Here is a 25515-nt window from a genome sequence, read left to right on the forward strand (position 1 = left end):
AACTTCCCAGTTACTTACGAATAGAGCTGTAAATGTGGAGGAAAAACCCCAGAGCATTATTACTAGAGCTTTCTCAATTGAATGCTGATAATAAAGGTAATATGAGTGAGCTCTAGGCAGTTATAATGAAGCTGAAAAAAGTAAGTGATAAAGTTAAAAGTCAGATAACCACCTTTGACTGTTAGTATTGCTGAAGTTGTTGTCCCTCCATAGTCATTATAGACAGTACAGCTGTACAGTCCTTGATCTGACAGCTGGGCATTTAGGATTGTAAGCAGTAGAACATTTCCATTTTGTGATATCTTCAATTTTTCAGACAATTTTATCTTTTTACCTTCATGGGCCCAAAGAAACTCATAGAATTCATTTTCTAGGGCACATATGAACTGAGCAGTGTCACCACATTTCACAGTTAGGTCTCTGAGTTGCAAGAGAATCTTTGGAGGGACATCTTTCTTTTCTTGAGAGGTCATCATAGAGATTTTGGTGCTCTGAGATGTTTGGGAAAGGACTGAGGTGTGCACGGCTTTAATTTCTTCAATTGATGTAGCCTTCATTGTCAAACTTTCTGATACACTTTCAAAAACCTGTACACGCAATTCCTGTGATGGCTGTTGCACTGATTTAAATTCTTTTTGATAAGTTTCAATGTTCTTCTTTGTGAGAGGAGAAACATGAAGTTCTGATATAGACTGTGACCGGATAGACTCTTTTACATCTTTCCCAGAACTTTGCCTATCTAGGGCTTGCACTGTGTAATCAAGTAACAAAAACAACAACATTAGTATCTAAAGAACTTTACTGGGCCATGCTCTGAACAAAATCAAACAGCATGGGGGATGAAAATGAATGATCTCCATTTGAAAACACAGCATGCCAGACGTATTACTCTGTTGACACAGAAGTTATCCATTCACATGTATGAATGACAAGTGATGCCTAAGCTAGTCATGCAGTTGATACTCAGTTGGTGCTTATCTCTTCTTTCACCAAAGTGGTCCATTTTAGTATTGGAAACTTATGGCACTTTTAAAAGAGGTATTTTCTTTTTTATCCTTTTTTTTTCCCCTACAGAATAGTGCAAAATACCTCAGTCACTGCTATAAAGATCATTAAACCACTGTTTTTGAAATCCTGAATGCCTTCATTAAAGCATTTCTATTCTTTGACCTATATTGAGATACAAACTTGAAAATTTCCAAATGTTACATCTTAAAGACAAGAGATGAGAGTGGCTGGGTTACTGAGGGTTCTACTAAAGTTAGGTGGGAAGGAAAAGGTGTGAAACAAGGAAAAAATTAGTAACAGCATAAAAGTGTGGTATGCAACAAATTGAATCCCTTTGAAGTAAAAATGGGGCTTTACCTTCTGCAGTCACTGTAAGTGTAGCTGTGCAAGTTGTTTCTCCAGCACTATTTCTTGCCTTGCAAGAGTATTGGCCAGCATGCTCTAAGAAAGCATCTACTATTATCAGTATAGCTGTGCCTGTAGACTCATCAAAGTGGAAAACTAAGTCTTTTTTTGGCAACATGAGTTGTTGGTTATGAAACCACTGGATTTTTGGTTTGGGCCTGCCAGAGACTCTAGCTTGAAATCTGACTGATTCCCCGCTGCATACCCTGCAGCTTGAAATAGGCTGGATAAAGGTGGGCCTTTGGCCAACAGATTCCTCCTTAAGTGAAACAGATGAAGAAACATGCCAAGGGGACTCTGATGTAACTTCTTCAACATTTTTAAATCCTGAAAAGAAGCATGCCAACTTTTAATTTCTTACCCTACACTAAAATGAATTTTTTCTCTCACTCAATTTTTTTTCTAACTCACAACTTAACAGCATGAATTATTCTCATTCATCATTTATAAAATCTAATGCAAAAAGAAAACTAAACATTTATGGTTAAATAATATCCAGAACAATATAGAACAGCAAATTCTCCAAACAGTATTTCAACTCTAAAATTTTGATCAATGTTTCACTAATTCATATGAATGTAAAGGATTTCTTTTCAGTTGCCCAAGTACCTGTTACATACCTTTATTTGAGATGTTTTCAAAACCTTCAAAGTAATTTATTTCATGCAAAAACTACTAGATTGTCTTCACAAGGCAAATCAAAGAAGTTGTAAGCAAAAAAGTCCATTAGAAAGAAGTTTTTTACCATCTTTGGTGCATGACAGATTTTAAGACTGGAGTAAATGAAAAGGGGGCATGGAACATGAAAAAAAATCTTGAAATACTTTTTTCTGTTCATGACATATATTTTGGAGACATAAATGTAAGCTGTGGATGTTGTAAATGGCGGCAATTAATGGAGTTAAAAGACAACATGACAGACAACAACTCACGTATCAGAATCAGTGTATATTAAGATGATTATTGGAACATGACCTGAACAAGACAACTTCTTTAACAGCACAGTGTACCTTCTAACTTCAAGGTGGCAGTGCTGGTCACTTGGCCGACAGAATTACTCGCCACAAAAGTGTAGATTCCTTCATCCTCTGGATAAGCCTCAGCAATCTCCAGCTGGTAAGTGTCTTCAAATTGAGTCATTCTAAAAAAACGTGATGGCTTGATCTCCTTCTCTTTGCTGTACCAAGACACTTTCAGATCTGCTCAGGCAAAAGATGGAAACCAGAAGGTCTAAGTTAAGATATTATACTAGCAAGTAAATGCTATTTTTATATTTATATCTTTCAAAAGTATTAAACTCAAACATCTAAATTGAAATGTGCCTTGTATTATTCTGGTAAAGTATGGTGAGTGGGCAGTGACCTGCTTGTTGCTTTAGGTTTTGATTTGTGCAGTGGAAATATTTGTGTGGGAAAACTGATTATGGTGCTGATATATTATTGAGTAAAAATCAATAATTCTGTTCTGTCAACAGAGTCAATCAATTGAATCAGTGTAAAAATTTTAAAATATTTTGGTACGGCTAAAGTCAGAGAAAGTATCTTTTTAAAATGTGATTTTGCTACAGTTGTATGATTAAACAGGCCATAAAATATCTAGCTTGAGTTAGTCAGGTTAAGAAATTAAAACAGATCATTCTTCTGCTAAGCACAGTACCTTCCCTCTTTTTGTTGAAAATATTACTTGTCATATTTCTCAAGAAAGATTTATATATTCCTATATAAAATGTATTATTGTACAGATTCTTGTAGACATAGGAGTGAATTAAAGCAGATTTTAGCTTTTTCACTCCATCTGTCACTGTACTACATCATGAGTCATATGTTGTTACTCAAGTAGTGTGCTATTACTGTTATCAGTTTTCTCAATAGCCAGTTGCACAATGCCTACCATTAAACACCTGTACTTGCAATCATGTGTTACCTAACCTAATATAAAAGGTTTTTATAACACAAGTGAGAGGTATGCAAATGCATTTGGACAGAGTATTCAATAAAGGAGATTTTCAATAGGAAAAATTTCTTCATTGCAAAGGGTGCCAAACATTGGAGCAGGCTGCCCAGTTAAGTGGTAGAGTCACAGTCCCTGGAGGTATTTAAAAGCCATGTAGATTTGGCAGCTGGGGACATGGTTTATTCTGGACATGGCAGTTCTGGGTTAATAGTTGGACTTGATGATCTTTGAGGTCTTTTTCCACCCAAATGATTCTATGATGGCTGATCTAGAGGAAAGGATCCTCATATTCTGTGCAGCTTCCACATTCACATAAATACAATTCTATTTTAAAAAATTACACTAGCATGCGTTGCACAAAGGGTGGGCCAGTATTTACAACATATATTTTCTGAAGCAGAATCAGGTTTGTTCTAAAGCTTTTTTTTTAAAAATAAAACTGGAGTTTTATTTCAAAGGATGATAATGAAAATTATGTATATTTGCATATATAGGTGTATAACCAATTTGTATTGATTTTTATAGAGCTGTCACATAGGATTATTTTTGAATTTGGAGTTTTCTTTGTCTTGAAATAATAATTAATCATTTTAAATTATTTGGGTTGTGAACTGGATCTTACTTTGCAGTTTACTGTGTGAATATTTCACTAGTAGTCATACTCAAGGCCATTTGCTAAGTGGAGAAAAGTAGTTTTATTTGACTATGTATTAAGGAAAAAGATATTTTTATTGCAGAGTGACATTCTATGTATCTAAATTGAAAAAACTTGTTTAAGTAAAATCTACACTTAAAAGGACAATTAGCAAACATTTTTCTGCTAGGATAAAGAAAGTAACCAGAGTTTAGTGTTTGCAGAATGATACTTAGAAATATTAGGAGAGTGCTTGAGTCACAGTTGGTCAGTTAGTGTAGTTAAGGACATGGTAGTGTGTGTCTTCAGAAATTCCATCATGTTCATTTGATGCAGTACTGCTTTTCTCCCATGAAATTCTGCATCTTACTTACTGACAGTTTTCAACACCAGTTAGCATTTAAAATGCTGAGAAGTTTCCAAAGATAAACGATGAGAAATTAAGAAAAACAGACCTTTTTAGAAACACTTAATATGTTTATGACAGTTTAAAACTTCCATGCTCTGTCGTGCTTAACTGAAACTCGTCAGTAACACTTGGCTGTGTGTGTGTATCAAATATCTGTACTTCTAGGGGAAGACTGATCTGAGCACAGATACTGCTGAGTTTTTTTCTGAGTTCAAGGTGAAAAATTTTGAGAGGTGGAGAGATGTATAGGATGTCATTAAACCCACCTGTTCCAGTAGCTCTGCACTGAAAACAAGCAGAGTGTCCCTCAGATGTGACAGTATCACGCAGTGGTATTATGACAGCAGGTGGATACACTGGCATTTCTAGCTCTGGAGAGACAACTTCTGGGACTAAAGAAAAAGAGAAAAAAGGTTATTTTCAAAGATAAAGAATGAAAATTTCATTTCACAAACGTTGTTAAGAGCACGGGAAACTCACTTTCGACTGAAAGCGAAGCTGAAGTCGTAGCTACTCCATAGTCATTTTTTGCTTCACAGGTGTACACTGCTTCGTCTTCAGGGAAAGTTTCAATCAGCAATAGAGTATATTCTTGTGCATCGTGAAGAAATTTGCACTTGAAACCTGGAGAAAGCTGTTGATCATCTTTGTACCAGGAAATTTTGGGCTGGGGTTTGCCCGATACAATAGCACAGAAGCGGGCAGGTTTGCCAGACTCCACAGTAGTTGGCTCTAGCTCCCGAATAATCTGGGGTGGCTCTGGAGCTGAAAATTGGGGGAAAGTGAGGTGGCAAAGAGATAGGAGAAAGAGGGAAAGAGAGAGAAATCTCATTATTGATATTATTAGTGATTGAAAATTATTTGCAAAGAATTAAACAAGCAAAACAAACCCTTATTTTTCCTAATGTTTTGTGTCTATGAAAGTCTGCCCTCATCCTTGATACAGGGGGAATGATTTAGCAGCAAGTGCCTTAACATAATTAGCTGTGGTGGTGTAAGTGTTTCTGTCAAAATGTGTCGAAGAATTGTTAGGTTGATCACTCTGGAAAGGCATATCTGTCCATATGAACAAAGTAGTTTTATTTTGACTCAAGAATATTCTGGCCTAAGTAAATACCATGGGAAAAGAACTGCTATGGTATTTTCATCCACTAGCCAGCTGCTCCAATAGGGCAAGAAACATCTATGTACATGAGGAATTTGGTAGTGTTCCAAATGATCTCTTTGAAGAGTTAGAATTCCAGAGAAGCCATATAAAAATCAGAAAACCACTGAGTAATAAATACAGTCAATAAAAACATTGGTTGTGGAGCCACATACCATTCACATAAAGAATAACAGAACTCCTATTCCGTCCTGCAACAAAAGTATATTCCCCAGCATCAGAGTAAGTGGTTTCAAAGATGCTCATTCGATGGACTCTCCTTTCCACCACATATTTGTATCTTTCCTCATATTGGAAGTTGATCTCAATACCATCCTTGTACCACTGTGGTTCAATGTCATCTTCATTGACTTCAAATTCAATTTCAGCTCTTTGTCGCTCAATGACCTTTGAAAAAGAATAAATAATAGAAGTAATATTTTTTTTTTCCTCTGGTCTCACTTTCTTAGGTGAAGGTTCTAACCTTATGATTACAGATTTTTGTGCTATGACTCTCTCTGGTTAGATATTGTTGCTCTTCCCTTGCATTATTCTTTGAGTGACAAAGCTATGAAATATTTATTCATCTACATAGGCCTTACCTGAATATCTTTCTGGGCACTTCTGATACGAATGTCACGACCTTCCACAATCAAATTGGCACTGGACGTGTTTCCACCTGCTACTACAGTGTACTGACCAGCATCAGACATCTTTGTGGAAGCAATGATGAGACGATGGACGTATTTCTCTCTCTGAATTTTCATCCTGAGCACATCAGAAAAGAAAGTGAGCTAGGTATTTCCTGGGGGAAAACACACACCAGAAGTTAATTTGGTGTAGAAGCAATAATTTACCTATCACCAATCTGGAGTTCTTGCCCATCCTTCATCCACTGGACCTGAATGTCAGGTTCTGAAACTTCACATTCAAAAATAGCCCTCTTCTTCTCCACCACTTTGATGTCTTTAATATGCTTCCTAAACTCAATGTGACGAGCTAGGGCAGAAAAAAAGTAGAATGAGTGCTGTGATGTTATTTAAGCCCGAGAAATGGCTAAACAAACAAATCAAGAGAGCAAATACCTTCCACATATAAAGTGGCTGATGAAGCTGCTTTCCCAGCAACAAACGTATATTCTGCTGCATCACCAAAATGCACATTCCTTATGGAGAGGGAGTGTGTAAGCTTCTTTGTTCGTATCTGGCATTTATCAGTCGATTTTATTTCTACTCCATTCTTTAACCATTTATATGAGATGCCTTCATAATTAACAGTAACTTCAAAGGTTATTGTATCTTTCTCTTCAGCATTGATGTCTTTTAACATGGAGGTAATTAGGATGGCTAAAAGGAAAGGAATGGACATGGTTTGCTTTTTTCCATTGTTTTACTTTATTTTAAATGCATGCTAACCAGATTAGAGATGCTTCAACTTCTTTAAGAAGATTTTGGAAGTATTAAAAAGTACATTTTGTGTTCAGAATCAGTATTAGAATTAAATGTCCCTCTACTACAGAATTACACAGGAATCCAAATTCGGTCTCCTTCGGTGACCAGGCATTTAGGCATATTGGCCTAAAGAGAAGAACACAGGATCTGCCTTTCTAGTTCACCACTTCTATATCTCTTTAAAGAATGCTGTTGAAGCTATTTAGTGTTGTTTAGAAACACCTCTACAGTCTGCTGGTTTTTGTCAGAATTTGATTAAGTCCATGTGTTAACACAAACTTATTACTGGTAACTCTAAAATATTCTGGTTAATTTAATTTTTACATACGTTTTACAGTCAGGGTTGCGCTGACTCTATCATTTCCACAGACAAAAGTGTATTCTGCAGAGTCTTCACTGCTTGTGTTCATTATATTGAGCTGATGCAGTTTCCCTTGGACAACTATTTTGAATTTTTCACTCATTTCAATCTCCACACCATTTTTCAACCAGACAGCTGGCACATTGAAATGAGAAACTTCACATTCAAAAGAGGCAGTTTTGGTCTCAGGGATCTCAATATTTTTCATGGTCTTTGTGATGTGTATGCCTAAAAGGATGGGGAAAAAAGAGAGAATTTTCTAAAAGTTAGTATGTTTGGAAGACTGCAAAAAACCAAGGGTAACAGGTTATGAAGTGTCAGGTCAAGTTGCTCAGTGTTGGTGTAACAATTCTTATAACTATTTTCTTACAGTACTTACTTTCCACAAACAGTTTTGCTTTGCACTCGATTTGCCCAACAAGAGCTGTGTATTCCCCAGCATCATCAGGAGATATGTTATGCAGCATAAGCTTGTGAACTTTCCTTTGAGAGATCATCTTGTATTTATCACTTTGTTTAAGCTCAATATTTTTATGGAACCAGCGGACTGGTACAGTATCATGGGAAACACTCAGTTCAAATGAGACAACAGCATTTTCCAAAGCAGTCACATCCTTTGGCTTTTTGATGATCTTGACAGCTTGAGGAAAAAAGTCATCAAAAAAAAATTCAGCACTGTGTATGATATGAATTTCAAAGCACACGTTACAGCAAATATTCAAACCAAAATGGCTTACTTTCCACATGAAGTCTGGCATTTGCTCCTATTTTTCCAAGTTTAAAGCTGTAAACAGACTCATCAGTGACAACACAGTGTTTGATTCTCAGTGTGTGAACAGTTCCTTTCACTGTAATTTCATATTTGTCACTTGATTCAAGTTCAACACCATTTTTGATCCATAGAGCTCCTTCTACATCAGGGTGGGTCAGTTCTACACTGAAAACTGCCTCCTGTGATTCTGTCACAGTCAAGTTCTTTAGTGTCTTCTTTATCTTAACAGCTGGGGAAAAAAAGGGAGGAAAATAGAAAAAAAAAAACTTGACAAAATAGATCAAAATTAAAGCCTATAGTAAATACAATAATTTTAATAAAAGTGAATAATGGTGCTTTCATTTTATGTATATAGTAATTTATACAGTTTGCAGCAAAGTGGTGTGCTGGGAACACAGCATGAAAGCTTTACTCATAGTATCCATGAGAAATGTTTGGTTTCTAGGGTTTTTGGGGTTTTATTTGTCTGTTTTGTTTGTCTGTTATTGGTTGGTTGGTTAGTTGGTTGGGGATTTGCTTGATTAGTTTTTGTCATCCCTATTGTTGTAGGCTCAGAGTTTTGTTTGTTTGGGGTTTTTTATTCAATTTATTTGATTTTGCTTGTGTCATAAGGCCTGGTCCAAGACAGAGTGAGTGATGCTGGAATAAATCTCAAAGACATCAGTTAGTTATAAAAAATTCTGACCTTCGACCTTCAGCTTGGCAGATGTCTTTGAGCTTGCTATTTCATAGCTGTATTCCCCCATATCCTCCAGTTTTGTTGCAGGAATAATAAGCCTTCTTTTTACACCATCAGATTCAGCACGGTACTGATCTGTTGTGGCTAATGGTCTACCATTTTGTAGCCACTGGCCTTCTGATTCAGGATTTGCCACCTCACATTCAAAAACAGCTCTCTGGGACTCAGCCACAGTCAGGTCACTGAGAGGCTTTGAAATGGCACCGCCTGTTGGGAAGAAAAAACACCTTCTTTTGTTGTGTTCCTGTTCAGCTTTCCTCCATACAGAAATGAAAAGTAGATGCTGGACTTTGCCCTAATTTGCAGCATGCCTATAGTCATTCTGAGCTCTGTGTAAAATCAGGAGTAGAATATGACCTGAACATTACAAAAATACATTTCTTATTTCTATCTTCTTTTATTATATCATCAGCACAGGTATACTGAGAACACATCGGACAAAACCTCTTTTTTACAGTAATTACATCAAAAGCATAATACAGCATTTCATACTGTGCTTCTGATCTAGCAAAATATATTAAAACAGCGTATTTGAGAATTATACTAATTACAGAAGATAAGGGGAAAGGCAAGGAGAACATAAAAAAAAGGATAAAGACAAACTCCCACTGGAACAGCACTATTGCTCCAAGTCCATTGGGAACTTTCTAAATCACAGTGAAATAAAAACCTTAGACTTTAACCCTACTAACCTGCTACTATAAGCTTCCCAGATGTTTTCTTCTCTCCAGCATAAAAGACATATTCTCCTTCATCGTCTTTCATCATCTTCACCACTGTCAATTTGTATATTTTGCCACGTGCTTCAATTTTATATTTAGGACCGGCCTGTATGGGTTGGCCTTTGAAATGCCAAATTACATCAATCCCTGAATGGGAGAGCTCGACCTCAAAGGACACATTTTGTGTTTCAGTGCAGGTGATATCATGAAGACCTCTAATGATCTCAATTTCTAGAAAAAGAATAAATTATAAATTTATTAGTTGTTTCCACTAGTTTTGTTTTCAAAGAAATCACTCACAAAGAACTGTGCTTCTTAAGAAACACCAACCTTCAACTGTGACATTGCAGCTTGTTTCCACTTTGCCAACCATTAGCTTATAGCGTCCTGCGTCTGATGCGTGGGTTCTGGTGAGCACTAGCCTCTGTTTGGCACCTTTACATACAGCTTGCACACGTTCATCAGGCTTTATTTGATTATCATTTAGGTACCATTTCGAGGAGGACACATCAGGTGCTGAAACTTTACATTCAAGGATGGCTTTTGTTCCTTCAATTACATGAAGATCTTCTAGAGGCACCACTATTTCCACACCTGCCAAGTTACAAAAGTATTCATAATGAGAAAAACGATATCTTTAAAAAGTAATCCTAAAGGGGCCAAAAATCAAGCACACCTTCAAAATCATCATAGTGACTTACTGTAAACTGTGATCTGTCCAGTGGTTGACAGCTCAAGATCAGGAACACTAAAAGAGTAAGTACCACTGTCTTCCTTTGTGGCATCTTCTATGAGCAACATATGTGATTGCTTATCCAGCACAATATGAATACGGTCACTTGACTGAATTTCTTGGCCATCTTTCATCCAGACACCTTCTGCATTTTCTAGGGAGACTTTGACTTCAAGTTGCACGATATCTCCCTCACAGACTCTTTGATCAGTAAGCCCTTGAAGAATTGCCATGGGACGAGCTGTGGAATTAAATGAAGTTAATTAATACTTATGAGAGGCAGAATATTGAACATTAAAGCATTATGGGATACAATGATACACCTATAATACATGCTATAAAATAGAAAAACAATAGTATAGAGACAATGTAAGAAATGCTTACGTTTCATCTTCAGTTTGCATTGAGTCCTTTTTCCATCAACAACATAACTATATTCTCCTTGATCATCTTTATTAATATCTTTAATAGTGAGGGTCTGGCGACCACGGCGGGATGCAATCACATGTTTAAGACTAGGAGTGAGTTCAACATCACCATGGTACCATTTCCCCTCCACATCTTCTGGGAAAACCTCACATTCAAGTTCAGCTGAGAAGGATTCTGGTGCTTCAACATCCTCAAGTTCTTTAATAAACTCAACTGCAGCACCTAAAGGCAAATAATTACATTTGTAAATAGGCTTGATTAGATTCTCCTGAAGAAAAAAAAAGTTATTAAATGAGCCTAAGGTAAAAATATAGATATATAGTGTAACCATTTTACATAAATACATTTCTAAGCTTTCATACTGGATTCCAAAAGTATGAAAGCAGCTCCACATCTCTTAGGGTGTAAGATGTCTGTTTAAATAATTTTATTTCTTTCTGAAGCTGATTTCACCTTAACAGTATGGCATGGTACTGAGTTGTATGCTTCTTACCTTCAACAGTGAGCTTTGCAGTGGTTTTTACGGATTCATCTTCAACCAGCACACAGCTGTAGTCATCTGCATCAGACATGTCAATTGTTAACACAGAAAGAAAGTGAGCCTTTCTGTCTGAGTGCATCCTGTACTTGTCTCCAGAATGAATCTCAATTCCATCCTTAAACCATTTCACTTTGACAAAGGGCTCTGATGTTTCACATTCAAATGTTGCCATGGAGTCTCTTGCTTTAGCAGCAACGTCTTGTAGCTTCTGGGTGAAGCTGATTAACTGCTTGGCTGCAAAACAATATATAACAATCAACAGTGCACTGACCAAACAGACTTAAGACCCTATGATGAGCAGTAGGGTGAGTAAAAGAATTGAAATTACCTTGTACTAACAGGAAGGCATGGCTAGAAGTTTCACCAGCTATATTGACTGCTTTCACCATGATGCTGGCGGAATCATCAGCAGTCACATCTCTGATAACTAATTCACAAACATTATCTTCAGGCCAGTACCAGTACACACGATCAGTCCTTTCAATCTGAACACCATTTTTGAACCACTGACATTCAGGATCAGGTTTTCCCACCACTCTCACACGGAAGTGTACGTCTGTTCCTTGGGCTACAGTCTGGCTTTGAATTCGTTCAAGTATCTTGGGAGCCTCCATGCTTGGACTAAGCTCCACCTTCTCTGGTTTGAATGTTGGAATGGTGATTTTGCCTTCAGGAGGAAGTGCTTTCTTCTCTTCCTCTGGAATCTCTTTGGTCCAGTGAAGAAGTTCTTCTTTTGTCTTTTTTAGCATTTCTTCATATGATTCATCTTTTTTGCGAGATTTAAGTTCCACAGCTGTAATGGCTTCATAGTAGCCCTCTTCTGTCCTGCGCTTGAATTTACTACGTAGCTCTTCAGATTCTTCTGAAAGCTTTTCATGAGTGATTCTTTCAGCCCTTTTCAGCTTCACCACTTCTTTGGTTGTTGGCTCTGCAGGTTTGTCTACCTTCTGTACCTCAAACAGAAGTTTCCCAGGTTCTGTAACTACAGGCTCATGTTTGGGTTCAGGAGCACGACGAAGAACAGATCTGAAGTCTTCCCTCTGCTGGATCTCAAGTTTCACCTTATGTTCAATGAAGCCTTCTGGATTCTCTGCAGTGACTCTCACCTCTCCTGTGTCATATGATTTGCAGTCCACAATATCCAGGTAGTAGATCCCATCATAACGGAGTCTAAACCTTTTGCTTTTACGGATGAGCTGTCCATTGAGGTACCAGTTGACCTTGGGCATAGGATAGCCAGTCACACGGCAGCGGAATCGTGCTGTTTCACCTTCAAGGACTCTTGCAGGTTCAGGAACCAAAACGATTTCTGGTTTTTGTTTTTCCTTTTGGTCCAGTGCAACAGCAGGTAGAGCACCCTCGTGGGCCATTCTTTCTAACTCTTCAATTCGCTGGAGTCCCCTTTTGCCTTCTGGCAGTTGGGATTCTTCCACAAGACTTTTCTCATCCTTCACGATCAGGGTAGCAGATGTGTGGTCTGTACCATATTTGTTAGTTGCTCTGCAAGTAATCACTCCACTGTCCCTGGAATAGGCTACTCCATAGTCCAGGCTGCAGTACCCAAACTCGTTGATCATGCGGAGTCTGTTAGCTGCTTCCAAGGGCTTCCCGTCATGCAACCACTCCACCACCATGGTTGGGTCGCCAATTGGTGTAAGCCTGCATTCAAAGTGTGCTGGTCCAAATTGTTTGAGCCTTAAAGATGTGAGCTTCTTCTTAAAAAATGGTTTCTGCTGCTTTTCTTTGTCATAGAGATCTCCTTCCTCCCATTGCTCTTGACCATAACGCAGATGGAGAGGTTCTAACTCTGGTGCTGCAATCTCCTTGGCTTTGTAAGTTCCTTTTGGAATTATTAACTTCCTTTCTGGTTCAGGTTCTGTGTGTTCAACTTCAACATTTACTTTGCAGCGGGTAGTGTCCCGTCCAGCTTTATTGATAGCAGTAGCAGTATACCATGCAGCATCTTGCCTGGCAGTAGATTCAATTTTAAGGGCAGCTGCCCCTTTGGTTCCCTCAATCCTGAAATATGAAAAAAAGAGATTATCTATTTTTCCCTTCTTTGTCATCAATTTTTGCCTTTCTTCCAAATTAGTTCAAAGCCTCCAAAGGCAGATCTCTGGAGGTAATAAACATTTTGTTTACATTTATTCATGTTTGGGAGTACAGGGCCTAAGAATCAAACAGAGAAGAATAATAAAAACCAGTCTTAAATTCTGTGATAGTTTTGCCTGCAGAGGTCTTCAAAATCAGAGACAGAGAAAAGTTCAGTAAATCTCTGTGATGGCTTTTAGAAACTATATGAAAATGCAGGCTGGAAACATATTGAGTGAATCCTACAAGGTGTTTTATATCTGTAATCCTTGCTGCAATGCAAAAGCCTCTAGTGATTCCCTTCTGTGAAACTGCAGGAAGCATTTTGCAGGATGGTGGCTATTTACTAATTAACTTACATAAATTATTTTAAATAAAATTAAATAAAATGTAAATAAAATTTAAATTTCCATAGATTTAAATATAATAACAGTCCTTACTTTATTTTGGGGTATTTATGAGGCACAATGATGTCACTGTTCTTGAGCCATACAATGTCAGGATTAGGGTTACCAGTAGCTTTCACTGCCATCTCCAGTCTAGAGCCCTCCTTCACGCTGACATTTCTTAACCTTTCCACAAAGTGTGGTCTGACCAGGTCTTCCTTAGCTGGAAGAGCAAACGTAAGTTATCACAGGAAGAAATGAAAAAGCCATGGTTTTAAATAAGAAACACTCATCAGAGTGCTAGAAATAACCTGGTATGCAGAATATAATAGAAAATACAGAAGATACCTTCTACAGTCAGTGTCATCGAGACTGAAGCTTTGCCTGCCCTGTTCTGAGCAATGACAGCCCATTCTCCAGAGTCTTCAGGCATTGCGGGAACAATGATCAATGACTGGGTACCATCTTCTTTAATCACTATTTTATGGGTGTAGTCATTAATCACTTGTTGGCCTGCAGACACAGATGAAAAGAAAAGTTGCAATCAAGACAGTCTCAATGAGAAAAAAACTTTTTAAAATATTATTACTTCATGAAAATGAGGCTGATGTACCATTATGGAACCAGTATGTCTCTGGCATAGGTCTGCCAACAACTTTTAAGTCAAATCTTGCTGTCTGCCCCTGTGAACATTTAAATGATGTTGGTTTCAGCACAAAAACTGGCTTATATAGTCTCTCTAGTTGCCCTTCATCAGTTTCTTCTAATCTCCGGGCAGGAGAACGAGAAGGAGAGCTGCGGGCAGGAGACCGGCTTGGAGACCGTGGAGAGATAGACCTGGAAGGAAGAGATAAGACAGATGTGCATGGCAATGTCATATAGCAGGGGACTGACATGATAAATAGATTTCAACTTTTGCCTTTCTCAGAATTTGTTTTAAAGAGTTTAGCCAATTATCTATGTGAGAAATTGGGGAAAAAATTATTTGTAATCAAATTTCTTTAGGTTTTTGACAGGAGTTTTAGAGGTGAGTAGTGTTAGGATACACTATGGCCAAGGAGATTTTTGGGTTTGGATAGTGCACAGATCAAAATGGGATCGTGTACTCCTGTGTATGTTTGTGCGTGGGTGTGTATGTGTATGGAGACTGAACACAGGAAATGGCAATGCTTAATTTTTCTGTCATAGAAATACAGCTACTTCAAGGGCAGGAAAAAATACTTGCACACCACTCTAAAACTCCAAGTGCAGAAGATATTTTTTCAAAAATATGAGTACTTTAACATATTAATATGGTCATTGAGCTTGCAGATCTGATACTGTGGCTGGAAATGAATATGAATTATTGTACCCTGGGAACTGCATTGCCTATTAAATGGGAAAACCAGGCAAAAAGCACAAAAATCTATATGAGTTATGAAAACAGCATTTAGAAATTTTCTAGAGGTACACAAACTCCAATTGCATAAGCTTATTTAACTGCTATGTAATGAGCTTTTGGACTATCACAGCAGATTGAAGTCTCAAAAAATTATATTATTGTGTACCTACCTATATCTTCTCATAACTTCAGGTCCTGGCATATAACCCGGAGTTGCTGTAGGTGCAACTGGCTCAACATAGAGTTTTGCTGAGCAAATGGCATTTCCTTTCATATTACTGGCAAAGACAGTATAAATTCCTTCATCCTCAGGTAAAACAACAGGTAAACGCAGAGTGGCGCTGCCATCTTGCAGAAGTTCCATGTGGTAGCGCTCTCCATGTCTTATACGTTTGCCATCCTTGTACCATGCCACCTGCATGGAAAGAAGCAGTAGACTGCTATGTGAACTCTCCTAAAGGCAAAGATCCACTAATGACTAGTAAATATGAGATATTACAACTTGCCATTTTTTGGCTGGAAAACATCACAGCCCACCATATATGTATTAAACATTAACATTTTTACTTGAAATAGTGAGACTAGTGTAAGATGTGTGTATAGCAACCTGAAAGACAAGTTTTGGAGGTAGAAACAGATATAAAGCCCATTTTGATGAAGAGCAAAGTGACCTCGACTGGACTGCTACTGTGTTCCCCACTGGTCTGAGCTACCTCAGAGATACTCAGGATCAAGACCAACTTAATTGGTAAATCCTACCTCTGAACTGGCTAATCAACCTAACTCCATTCTAGTAAGGGACAAGAGGAAAATTCAGCTCGATATCAAACCAGAAGACTGAATTTCTTTTGAAAGTCACTGTTTCCTATGCAAAATGTAGAATGTCTGACAATGAGATGTTAAGGGATTTTTTTCAAGTAGAGCATCAAATGATTTACAAAAAAAAGTTATACATATTTGGCATACCTTTGGCAATGGATATCCAGATGTCTTGCAATGGAAGGTAACTCCTGTCCCTTCAAAGGTTCTATAGTTCTTTAATCTTAAATCGAATCCTGCTTCTACAGCTTCAGATTCAGAAATATCAACCATCATCTCCTCTCCATCTTCTTCAAGAAGTTCATGTAAGGTAGTCTTAATAATTCTGAGTTCAATTTCCTTGATAAGTCTTTCTTCAAAAGAAGAAATATGGAATTCCTATATAGAAAAGAAAGACCATTAGTTTAGTTTTCTGTGTTAAATAATGAACTTGCAAATAAATTATTAGTATGGTAAAATGTTAGTACCCAAAATTAGTATGGAGGGATAGACATACCTCATCTTCTACAAAAGTTCTGACCATCACTGTATCTTTTGCCATTTTCTTCCTAATTAGAGCTTGTTCTTTCTCATACTCTTTTTCAAAGTCGCCGTAGGAAATGGGTGGGGCTACCTCAGCCACTTTAGGTTCCTGTACGTATGCAGTCATTTGAGTTTGGTACATCATTTCTTGTTGAGATTTTATGTAGGCTTCGTAATCAGCTAAGAATTGAGAGCAGATTAATTTTGATAAATTTTTTGGTTTTCACTGGACTGAATAGAGAAAACAAGTACAAACTTCAAGGGCCTAATGTCAGATATTTTGTCTTGCAGAAACAGAGCTATTAGATCTCCCTTTATGTTTCTTGAACTGAACAAACTAAACTGCACAGAATTTGCAGCGCAATTTAAAATATTTTTTGCCATTTAGAAGTTAATTTTAAGAAATACTGTTCCCATTTCCTTAATCTAAAATGTACCTTCTTCTAGTAAGGAGACCGTTGCAGAAGCTTCTCCGTGATTATTACGAACAACAATAGTGTATTCTCCGGCATCGTCGGCAAAAGTCATGGAAATTTCAAGTTTGCATTCCCCGGTTTCTTTTTTGTAACTCACTTTGTATCTGTAGAAAATATAAAAGTAAAAAGTCTCTATAATTACAGACAGAATTTTTAGTTAATTTGCTTTTAGTCACAGTTAGACACACTCCTAACTTGTACAAGGCACAAAAAGAGAAACTTACAGGCAATTCTCACTGAATGAATGAGCATACAGAGTAGCATATGAAAAATAACTATGCTGAAAGTAGACTACTGGTCTTTTTGTTGTCACTAAATAAATAGGTTCCAAACACCAGTGCTGACATATCAGAGGTCTAGTTATCAGATCCAAGATAATGGTATATTTTGTGTGCACACACTTTATCCTAGTATGGGTCATCATATCATTTCAAGAATGCTACAAATGTAATATTTTTTCTCAGCTAGAAAGTATGTTGCTTTCTACAGACAAGATTTACAAAGAGAGAATGCACACATTGTACAGAGAGAATAAAACAAACACAAAACTTCTTCCTGATTTGTTTATAACATATATCTTATTTTATAGTCTGTTGAATATTTATATTATAAAACTTAATAACCTTTTAAAGTCACACATTAAGACATGACCCTATAACTTTTACGTTAAAAACTCATTTATTTCACAGAAATCAGGATGTTATTTGGCTCAGCATAACTGAGGGAATCAAATTATGACTTGCCAATTAAATATGCATTAAAATTATGTTAAGATGGATTCTAGGCATTGTACTCAAAGTACCTGTAGCCAGTCGTGAGAGGAACTCCGCCTTTTTTCCAGTAGACATGTGGCTTTGGGTTGCCCCCTACTTGGCATTCAAAAATAATGCTCCCACCTTCAATTAATTTATGTACCATGGGTTTTCTTATGAAGAAAGGAGGTATGGGTTCTCCTGATACCTCCTCTGCTGCAGCAGAGACATCTTCCATGACAATGTCCTTTGTCTCCACATAGCTGAAACAAGATTTCAGTGCACGTGAGTGAGCTGGTGTCTGAAGCTCTCCTAAACAGAATGCAAGAACGTAATGGCTGCAATAGGAGCAGTCTGTTTAGAAAAGTAACTTTACCGTTTCTCTTCTGTAACAGTCTTCTCAGAAATGGTTTCTCGAGTCTCAGTTTCTTCAGTAACTAAAAGGCAAATTTGATAAAGTGGATTTTAAAATACTTTAATAGGCCTTAAGCAATGAGTTCAGTTGACATAGAAAGAATATGCAGTTATTGGCCTTTTCCATGTATTCTGACATCCTTTTTACCTAATAACCCCAGAACACAACTCAAGCCGTATGTTTTAAATGTCCAAGGTACACTGCAAGCAATACACAGTTAACAAAATTATTCATTTCCTGCAGTGACAAGAGGGACTTGTCTTTGAGTTGCACCAAGGGAGGTTTAGTTTGAATATAAGGAAACCTTTCACCAAAAAGGCTGTCGAGGGTTATCAAGCATTGGAACAGGTTGCCCATGAGTCATGTGGGGCCAACTTCTAAATATCTTTTCTGCCCTGGAGGTATTTAGAAGACATGAAGATGTGGCACCTAGGGATATGGCTTAGTAATGGACGTGGAAGTTTTGGGCTAATGATTGAAATCAATGCTCTCAAAGCTCTTTTCCAACTTTAACAATTCTATGATTCTGTGAATACCCTTACCTTTCACATGTAAGTGGCAGGAAGTGCTGACACTCCCAGCTTTATTGGTAGCAGTGCAGGTAAATCTTCCACTGTCCTCTGCAAAGGCTTCACGAATCACAAGGCGAGCAAGTCCTGCTTTGAAAGTGATCTGGAAGTCCATTGAGCTCTCAATTTTGTAGTCTTCCCTGTACCATGTCACTGTAGGCTGAGGATGACCAGATATTTGGCACTCCAGAGTGACAGACTCACCTTCAGTCACAGTCTTATTTTTGAGACCCTGTGTGACAAAAATCAAGTATCACAGTCAGTATACCTTTTTAATACTAAACAGATACTCAAATATATAAAACCTGTTTGAATGGAAAAATTAACATCTAGTTCAAAACACTGTTCTGTGAAGCAATGAATGCGGGGGGAAAAAAGACATTTTCCAAAGGGAAGTATTTGAAACTGGCTTTTAGGGTCTCTGAACATTGTGATTATTAACAACATGAAAAGGTTGGTTCATATTTATGCAGGTAGATCAACCTACTATGTGACATAAATGTGAAGAATCACTACTATAAAAAACATCAAGAAGACTGTATCAGAGATAAATTATATGTCTGAGTAAATCTAATGCAAAGTTAAAATGATTATATAAAGCCAATTTTTAATGCTTAAGTATTAAGTGATAAAAATTAGAAAACAGAATGGGTGGAAATCTACTGTAACTCCCCTACACTATATACAAATTACTTACTGAGACTAAGGTGGGTGGTGTAGCAGGGATCTCTGCAGGTACAGGAACTCTGGCAGTTTCTGTCACCTAGGTTGTTTAGAGAACAATAATGAACAAAGTATAATTTAAATAAGAAAATAAATTTTAAAAAACCCAAAACCTCTTTGCATGTCATAAGTAAATATTAGGTCCTAACAAGGATTTGCATAAACAAATAAAAAATAAAAGGCAGCAGAATGCTTTAGAAATGGAAAATTGTGATAAGAAGACAGCAAAAAAGTGAGGCTATTTCATATTTTTAAGATGAAAGTCAGTCAAAATGACAGAAATTTGTTTAAAAACTTACCTTTGCTTCACCTTCTTTATGCAGCATCAAGTGCTCTGTCCGCACTGCTTCAGTTTTAATGCCTGTCTCCTTTTTAGTCTCAACATCATAGTGACTCTTATACGTCTCCGCAGCCTCTCCAAAGGGAAACTGTGGAGGGGCAGCTGGCTCTGCCTTTGTCCTGACTTCATGAGGCTTTAGCTGAGGTGGTTTCACGGGCTTGGTGATCTTTTGAGCAGCAGAAGTAGCTGATAGCTCTTTCTCCAGAGTAGCCATGGCAGTTCCAGCTATGGAAACCTGGGGAAGGGAAGAAAAAGAGTTACAGCTTTGTTGTTGTCTTATTTTGAAAGGAGAGAGTGCATTTCTTGAGCAGATTGCAAATGCAGGAGTTGCTTCCTCAGTTACTTGGTTTTGACACTGCAAACACTATATGTAAAAAAAGAGTTGTAGTTTTAGATTGCAGTAGCAGAATGCCAGAGATATAATATCCCTGTATTATTTTTGATCAGTCTAACATTTAAATATTTTCTTTTTCAAATAGAATTTGATCTTTAAATGGTCAAGAAGCTCTTAAGTGCAGCGCAAGAAATGTTCTCTCCGTTTCTTCACTTGAAGCCTTAGATTTCCATTTAGTCTGTCTAATACTGCAATAAAGAATACTACTAATTATATAACTTCCAATGATAAATATAACTGAAGAGACTTCAAAATATTTTTATAGGTGGAAAAACTTTTTGAAAATACATCAAAATATTTAATAAAAGTATTTACAACAGTGTTTAATCATATTTGGAGGGCAAATGCTTTTTAAATTCCAAGTGAAGAGGAAAAGTATGTTTGAATGAGAAAATTAATAACTAGACAATGTTAATACTATGTAAAGGAGTCCAGCAGAAAAATGGAAGAATAAAAATTGATGGTATCGTATTATGCAGTCAGTCTGGATTTTTTCCATTAAAAAATTAGCTTAGCATGTATTAATTAGGAAGGAAGAAAAAAGCAGTGTGTAAGTGAACTGATGCACATAATAAGATTAAAGAGGGATACTTCTGCTCTTTAAAAAATATAACTTGCATGACAAATATCTACAACTTCACTGTATGGCATTAATACTGAAGCTACATCCTCAAACAGTTTATAAGATTATTTAAATAAGAAACAGTGACAAGAAATTGTATTTTAGCAATTCATTTGTCTGTTTACAGTAGTGTTCTTTATTAGTCAAACAAGCCAACAAAAATAACTGCAAGAAGCACACAACTCTTCCTCTTGGGGAAGCACCACACTGGAGTGTGGGGGGAAAATCCAAATTGAATGTATGACCTACTGGCTATTGAAAATGAGCATGCTGCTCCTCTTGGATGCAACTTCAGCTTACCTCATAGGTATGATCTGGTTTAGGAACAGCAACTCTGGAGACCGTGAAGTGAGGACTCGCTGTGCGAGGCCGCGGCGGTTCAACGTGAATTGTTTTCTCAAGTTCTGTTGTTCTTTTTATCTACACAAAGTAAGGAAAAAGTTGTTGAAACTGATGCTGTTCTTTAAACTGGAGCAGATTTCACTGGAAAAGAATGCAATGTAAACAAAGAGTCTAACCTCTTTTGATATATGAACTTCCTGCTTTTCGGGAGTTGAGATGTGTTTCTCAGGAGGAACATAGACTGTTTTGACTTCTTTGGTGACAACGTGACGTTCTGCTGGGGCCTCAGAGCCACGGTCTGTTACAGTGTGCTCTTTATAACCATATTCCAAAGTTTTCTCCTTTACATAAGCTTCATCTGCTACTTCTGGTTGCCAGGGTGATCGAACACGTGCCTGATCAACTGCTGCAACGACTGTAGCTACAGCTTCAGCCTTTTTTCCAGCTTGAGTCTGCAAATAACATAAGCAGAATTCATTCACATATTCATAACTATATTGAAAAATTGTATATATGACAAACAGTCATAACGTTGAGTATATTCCAAAGAGAGGTCGTATGGTTTTGCAAAAGTCATGATGAAAAGATCAAAAGTATGCACCTGTAAATACACTTAAGAATCAGTAAATTCAAATGCAAATATATTCTCTAAGTGCTATCTCTGCACATTCATAATACATCTGTGCTTCTGTGTTTTATGCATATCAATATTTGTCTGCAAGACTAATTTTAATACTTTACAGCTACATTTGTGTCCACTTGTCTAAGAGTATGCAGGTAGGCAAATGTGCACCTAGTTTTAAAGTATGCCCATCAGCTCCATATAACTCTTGTGGATGCAAAAAATGCATCTAGCATCTGTTGAGAATGCATTGACTAAGAAACAGACCCATAAAATTTTTTACTTCAGGTGTATCTATTAATTCAGTACTGATCTAATATAAAGGATTTTACAAAAGAAGTGAGACTGAGATGTCTGATAATTTGAAAATAATGGTTTTGTATCAGGACTTCTCTTTGTTTCTAATAACTCATAAATACTGTCAACTTTGTTATTAGGGTCCAAACTTCTGCCCAGTCAGCCAGCAGTAGATAATGGTGACTCCTACTACTGGTTGTTATCGTCATAACTGATCTGCACAGAGCAACAGAGCATATGATATGTATGCCTTGTAAATGGGAAAAAAACCCCTAAAAGATAATTTCATACTGATTTAAAAACCATTACCAGCTTAAACTAAAATTACTTAGGTGAGGCCAAAATGTGATCCTTGATAGAGATTTTGTTTTCTTGTTAAAGCAGTGTTTAGGTAACAGGGACCTCTTATTCAGTATTACTGTTGGTTTCCAAATGATTTTTTATACTGACTTGAATTTTGCCCTAAATTTACATCACATAACAAGGGACTGAGGTCACCTAGCAGTCTGACTCCTCTCAGTGAGTTTTATATTCTTCGCTCATTTACTTATATTTTATAAAAGTATGTTATGAATGTACTACGCTGTAGGTAGATAGATTTTAAATAACAGCTCTTATTTAAAAGCAACTATGCTTTTCTTCCACATGTAAGAGTTCCTGACTGTGTTGTAGATCTTTCCTACTGTGGGAATCCTACTGGAACAAAACAGTGCCAACAAGTGTCTGATGGTCATAAGTAACAAACTGGACAGACCTGAATGGATGTTAAAATTTGTTTTGCACAAAGAACAATTCATACCTCAATAAAGAGAAATTGTTTCATCTGACAACCATGAAGTTACAAGGAATCATCAAGTAGAAAAGAAGATTGCAGAGTCAGAAATTTGAGTAAGTAAATGTTGCTTAAAAGCCACTGATAGAGAGGAGACTGTCACAGAGACATCAGACTATAGCCTAAAGTGTGACATTTCCTAGCAGGGTGGGATATAAACCTCTTCAGTGCTAGAAACTTAACCCTACTGACTCTTTTACTTGAAAATCATCCCACTGAATGAGTATGTTTTCAGGAATGAATTTGAGAGCATTCTGTTGTACCAAAGTAGGTCTTAAAATGTAAGGTTTGCAGATAAACCAAATTGTAACAGTGCATTGGCTGTAATTTCTTCTCCAGTTCTGGACGCTGTGACTGGTGCTTTAATTTTAGCAGTGGCAACTATTTTTGGAACTACAGTAACATTCTCAGCTTCCTTTTTAATCTAGTTTTTATAGCAGAAATAAAAGTTTCAGTTACATTCAATCTTGAAAGATATTTGAACAATGAGAAAACATTTTGAAATGGGAACAGGGAAGGAGAATTGAAGGGTTAGATCCTTGTGCACTGCACACTGCACACATCTCTGTATTATAGTGATAAGTATTGTTATACCCTCCCACCTATTTAAATAAAAGTAATGATTAAAAAAAAAGTTAAAAAGCATTTTAGGAGTCAGTCAGTCCACTCCAAACATCAGTCAGAAGATAATTATGAGCACCCTATTAATGAAAAAAAGAGAGAAAGATCAAGATGAAATAATTTAGTCTAATTAGCAATAGATCTAAAAGTTTGTAAGTGGAATAATCTTAGAAGAAGTGAGCTGGAAATGTATAGTTAGTACCTTTTGAGGAAAAGAAGAGGTTTGCAAAGAAGAAAAGATAAAACCAAATATGGCTAAAACACTGTTATTCACCTTTTCACGTCTTATGCTCACTTGTTCTTGTTTGGTGGCAACTCTTTCTTTACTTTTCGATATTATGACCGGTGCTTTAGGTTTATCAGTAGTAATTACTACCTTAGGTACTGAAGGTTTCATTTCTTCCCTTCTTATCTATTTTTTATGGTAAAAAAAAATAATAGTAATTGATTATGCCTGTTGTCATGATTACACAACTTCTTTGGAAAGCAGGATAATGTTTCTAAATGTATATCAAGAAGAAAGAAACATGACTTCGGAATTGGAGTAATACCTTTGTACTCAAGTTATAGCATGTCTTATATGCTGAGAGAAGTTCATTAATATATGAAAGTTATTATTATATTGCATTGATTTTTATTTGAAGGAGAGAAGAAACTTTGTACTTCCTAGTTTGTAATATACCATTATGTTTTGTAGAAACTGTTTGCATAGAAATTAGTATTATTGACTTAATAGCTAACCCCATCAGTTGAGTGGTTCCACAATATGGTCTAACAGATATATTCCATCCTCACACAAATATGAACTTCATTAAATCAAGCTCCACACTACAAATCATACCATGAAAAACAGCCCTTAAAAATTTATATTCAGAAATCTACTTTCAGAGATAAATTTGTCATTAAGCATCAGATGAAGTTCTGTGTACTGTGGCAATAAAAGCCCTAATGCTGGAAGGATCTGTAAGAAGGGCAGCTCACTCCTCTGCAGGCAGAGCTGTTTGAGGTCAGTAGCGCTGGACCTGCAGAGATTGTGGTCTGGAATACCTTGTTTCACAAAGCTTTTGTGTAGCAATCTTCTCTTTGTAAAGAAGGACAGGAAAGTTATTTAACAGATTTTATTAACCAGGGTATCTCAGCGAATTAAAGATTGTAACATATTTACCTGTTCATGAGCAATGTGCACTTGTTCATGTCTCGTAGATATTTCTTCTGTAGCTCTTGTTATTCTTTCTTGTTCTTTGGCTTTGTCTGTGGCAATTATTACTGTCGGTACTGGAGTCTTCTCTGGTTCTTTTCTCACCTGGACATTTACAAATAAGGAATTTTTATTTTTATTTTAAAATATAAGGTATGTGAATTTAAATATATTTGGAAAAGAGAATAGACAATAAAGAGAGCAAAGATGTCACATTCTGTATTTTGAAATCATCTAGTCTGGAAACATCAATAAAAACATAAACAGACTCTGTACAAAACATTTAACATAAAAACAATAAAACATTGCACAATTGCTTGGTTTGCCACTGAAAGCAGTACTAAAAAAATCAGCTCAGAGAAAAACTGTCCTGCATTAAAATCACTTTGAGAAAATGCAAGATATTAAAAATAAGTTTTATGAAACTTTCATTTGACAAGACTTCAAATGCTAAGTTCAGATTAATGCCCAGGTTGATTTCTATTTCTAGTGCTTTAAAGATAGGTTACACTTTCTTCCTCACACATTTCTACTATAATGCAAATGTAACATTGGCTATAAAAGCTCATCTTCCATTGAATCACATTTCTCTGATAAAATACATGTTAAAATAATCTGAATTCAAATCGGTCATTTGCATTTTCAAAATTGATTTCAATGCAGAATGAGTTTTTTGTCCATTTTTTTCTGGCCCCCTGTGCTGCCCACAGACAAAGCAGGCTACAAATGGCAAGCTAAGAGACAATATAAGAACACCCCCCACAGACACACCCGGCCCCTAACAAAATTTAAGAGCTGGTTTCTACATGTCA

General features: G+C 36.7%; 1 protein-coding gene across 1 annotated transcript in view; it reads right to left on the reverse strand.

Moving 5' to 3' along the window:
• The window catches only part of TTN (titin), a 238891-nt gene that overhangs the window by 201405 nt on the left and 11971 nt on the right, over window positions 1–25515 (reverse strand). The window contains exons 10-42 of the mRNA XM_084209604.1: window positions 24671–24808; window positions 23780–23917; window positions 21310–21585; window positions 21092–21211; window positions 19735–20010; window positions 19410–19475; window positions 18686–18944; window positions 18105–18165; window positions 17779–17991; window positions 16938–17080; window positions 16475–16680; window positions 16126–16356; window positions 15330–15574; window positions 14392–14615; window positions 14127–14291; window positions 13833–14001; window positions 11630–13320; window positions 11254–11535; window positions 10716–10982; window positions 10300–10572; window positions 9929–10192; window positions 9569–9829; window positions 8823–9083; window positions 8103–8366; window positions 7745–8005; window positions 7333–7593; window positions 6639–6899; window positions 6411–6552; window positions 6156–6321; window positions 5730–5961; window positions 4890–5174; window positions 4676–4801; window positions 2424–2612 (exon numbers count right to left, since the gene is read on the reverse strand). Of these exons, the coding sequence (XP_084065730.1) occupies window positions 2424–2612; window positions 4676–4801; window positions 4890–5174; window positions 5730–5961; window positions 6156–6321; window positions 6411–6552; window positions 6639–6899; window positions 7333–7593; window positions 7745–8005; window positions 8103–8366; window positions 8823–9083; window positions 9569–9829; window positions 9929–10192; window positions 10300–10572; window positions 10716–10982; window positions 11254–11535; window positions 11630–13320; window positions 13833–14001; window positions 14127–14291; window positions 14392–14615; window positions 15330–15574; window positions 16126–16356; window positions 16475–16680; window positions 16938–17080; window positions 17779–17991; window positions 18105–18165; window positions 18686–18944; window positions 19410–19475; window positions 19735–20010; window positions 21092–21211; window positions 21310–21585; window positions 23780–23917; window positions 24671–24808 (8416 nt within the window). The remainder of the gene's footprint in view (window positions 1–2423; window positions 2613–4675; window positions 4802–4889; window positions 5175–5729; window positions 5962–6155; window positions 6322–6410; window positions 6553–6638; window positions 6900–7332; window positions 7594–7744; window positions 8006–8102; window positions 8367–8822; window positions 9084–9568; window positions 9830–9928; window positions 10193–10299; window positions 10573–10715; window positions 10983–11253; window positions 11536–11629; window positions 13321–13832; window positions 14002–14126; window positions 14292–14391; window positions 14616–15329; window positions 15575–16125; window positions 16357–16474; window positions 16681–16937; window positions 17081–17778; window positions 17992–18104; window positions 18166–18685; window positions 18945–19409; window positions 19476–19734; window positions 20011–21091; window positions 21212–21309; window positions 21586–23779; window positions 23918–24670; window positions 24809–25515) is intronic.

This window comes from Fringilla coelebs (genome assembly GCF_963513975.1).
Source record: "Fringilla coelebs genome assembly, chromosome: 7".
In the NCBI taxonomy this organism is placed as follows: Eukaryota; Metazoa; Chordata; class Aves; order Passeriformes; family Fringillidae; genus Fringilla; species Fringilla coelebs.